This window comes from Camellia sinensis, chromosome 3, assembly GCF_055761805.1.
Source record: "Camellia sinensis isolate YWXY chromosome 3, ASM5576180v1, whole genome shotgun sequence".
Taxonomy (NCBI): Eukaryota; Viridiplantae; Streptophyta; class Magnoliopsida; order Ericales; family Theaceae; genus Camellia; species Camellia sinensis.
This window is the reverse complement of record NC_138963.1, coordinates 146,563,656-146,565,293: the sequence shown is the minus strand read 5'-3', so window position 1 is coordinate 146,565,293 and position 1,638 is coordinate 146,563,656. Positions and strand designations below refer to the sequence as shown.

At 35.7% G+C, this 1,638-nt stretch overlaps 1 protein-coding gene across 1 annotated transcript; it reads right to left on the bottom strand.

The window, feature by feature from the left end:
• Nucleotides 1-235: 235 nt before the first annotated feature.
• On the bottom strand, nt 236-1,638 carry LOC145821902 (protein FAR1-RELATED SEQUENCE 5-like). The gene is made up of 2 exons (XM_082918473.1): nt 1,144-1,638; nt 236-376 (listed from the first exon to the last, which is right to left on the bottom strand). The coding sequence occupies exons 1-2, from the start codon at nt 1,636-1,638 to the stop codon at nt 236-238; spliced, it is 636 nt and encodes a 211-aa protein (XP_082774599.1).

Below are 1,638 nucleotides of genomic sequence, written 5' to 3'. Positions count from 1 at the left end.
ATGCTTATAAACAGATGCTTGAGTTGCTAGCTTTACCATCCTAGGACAAAGATCCCTGTAATGTGCTGATATCTCTAACTTGGGATCATTCTCATCCACTTCAACTTTTCCTCCCTTAATTTCACCATTATTGGCATCTAATCTCCATCGACCTAATATGTACCTCTCAGGAATTTCCATAACATTCATTCTATCAAGTGCTTTAATTACATGACCACATAAAATTCCAATGTTTTCAAACTTCTGACAAGTGCAACGAATTTTTTGACTCTCCTCCTAACTCGTTGACTTCCATATTACTCTCCACAATATACTCTCTATCATCACCATACAAGCTAATCATGTACCAAACTTCTCCTTCTAACTCATGGCATTGCTTCACTCAACAAGAAAGAGACATATCTAACTCATTATGAAATAAGTCAAAGATAGGAGGGGTGTACAAATTCGCAACTTGACTCAAAATTGGAGATTTTTTCAATTTCATTCTCGGCAATTGTTGTCTAGAATTATATATACCTTTTACTTCTTCATACAACAATCCGATTGAAGTGGGTAAAAAATTGAACAATATTATGATCAGCTTGCAAATACCTCTTTAATGTTGCGTTTAGACTTTCACTAAGTTGGGTGCTTTGCATTCCTGCTGTGAACAAGTATTTCATGTATACGTACGTCCATTGCTCTCTTTTTTCCCAAGTCTTCTTCATCCACGCATTCTCATACAAGTTGTATTTATCAATTAAAGAATCCCAAGCTTTAATTAACTCGTGTTCATCCTCGCATCCAAAAATACAAGCTTTGAAATCACTACCAAATTTTGAACCACTCTTATACAAGTACCCTAAATGCTTCAAAGCATTTTGCATTAGGTGAAAAGTGCATAATTCATGGAAAACCTTAGGCATGACTTTAGATATTGCCTTAGTAATTGCCTGATCTTGGTCTGTGAAAAAACTAGTAGGTTCTTTCCCTGACATTGCATGCAAGAAGGTTTCAAATAACCACTCAAATGAAGCTGTAGTTTCATCATATAATAATGAGGCACAAAAAAATCACTGTCTTTCTAAAGTGGTTAAAGCCAGTAAAAAAAGTTAGTAGCCGGTACTCCTTATTTGCGCGAAATGTTGTGTTGAATGATACGGCATCACCAAAAAGTTCATAATCTGTAATCATCTCAAGGTCAACCCAAAAACTATTAGTAATCATCTCATCCACATCCAATTGAATTGCATAGTAAAAATATGGATTTTCAGCTGCTTGTTGCTGAAAACATCTTAATAAACTCGCAGCTTCTCTGTATTGCAAATTTCGTTGTCTTTTTCGACGCAAGTAGCTTTTTTGGTCTTCTCTCGTAAATCCCAAATTTTCTTTTCCCCCTGCTAAGGCACTAATGAGATCATGTGATGCTTTAAGAGAGATACCAGTATCATCAGTTATATCAACATTCAAAGCTTGAGCCTCACATAACTTTCTTTGAGATGGTATCAAATGTGTGCACTGAGGAATATGCAAAGGATGGTTGTGGTTGTCATCAAACTTTTTCACTATCCACTTTGACAAGTCGCGATCCAAAGATACATACATAAATACATTGCCCTTTGTTCTTGTCTCATGTTTAGGATGATTTACAATCAT

What these genes read in the sequence shown, in the direction of transcription:
- LOC145821902 (XM_082918473.1), bottom strand. Translation starts at nt 1,638, where the DNA reads ATGATTGTAAATCATCCTAAACATGAGACAAGAACAAAGGGCAATGTA. An exon ending in ATGAACTTTTTGGTGATGCC is followed by an intron (nt 377 to 1,143) that starts GTATCATTCAAC and finishes TGTTGAGTGAAG; the next exon opens with CAATGCCATGAGTTAGAAGG.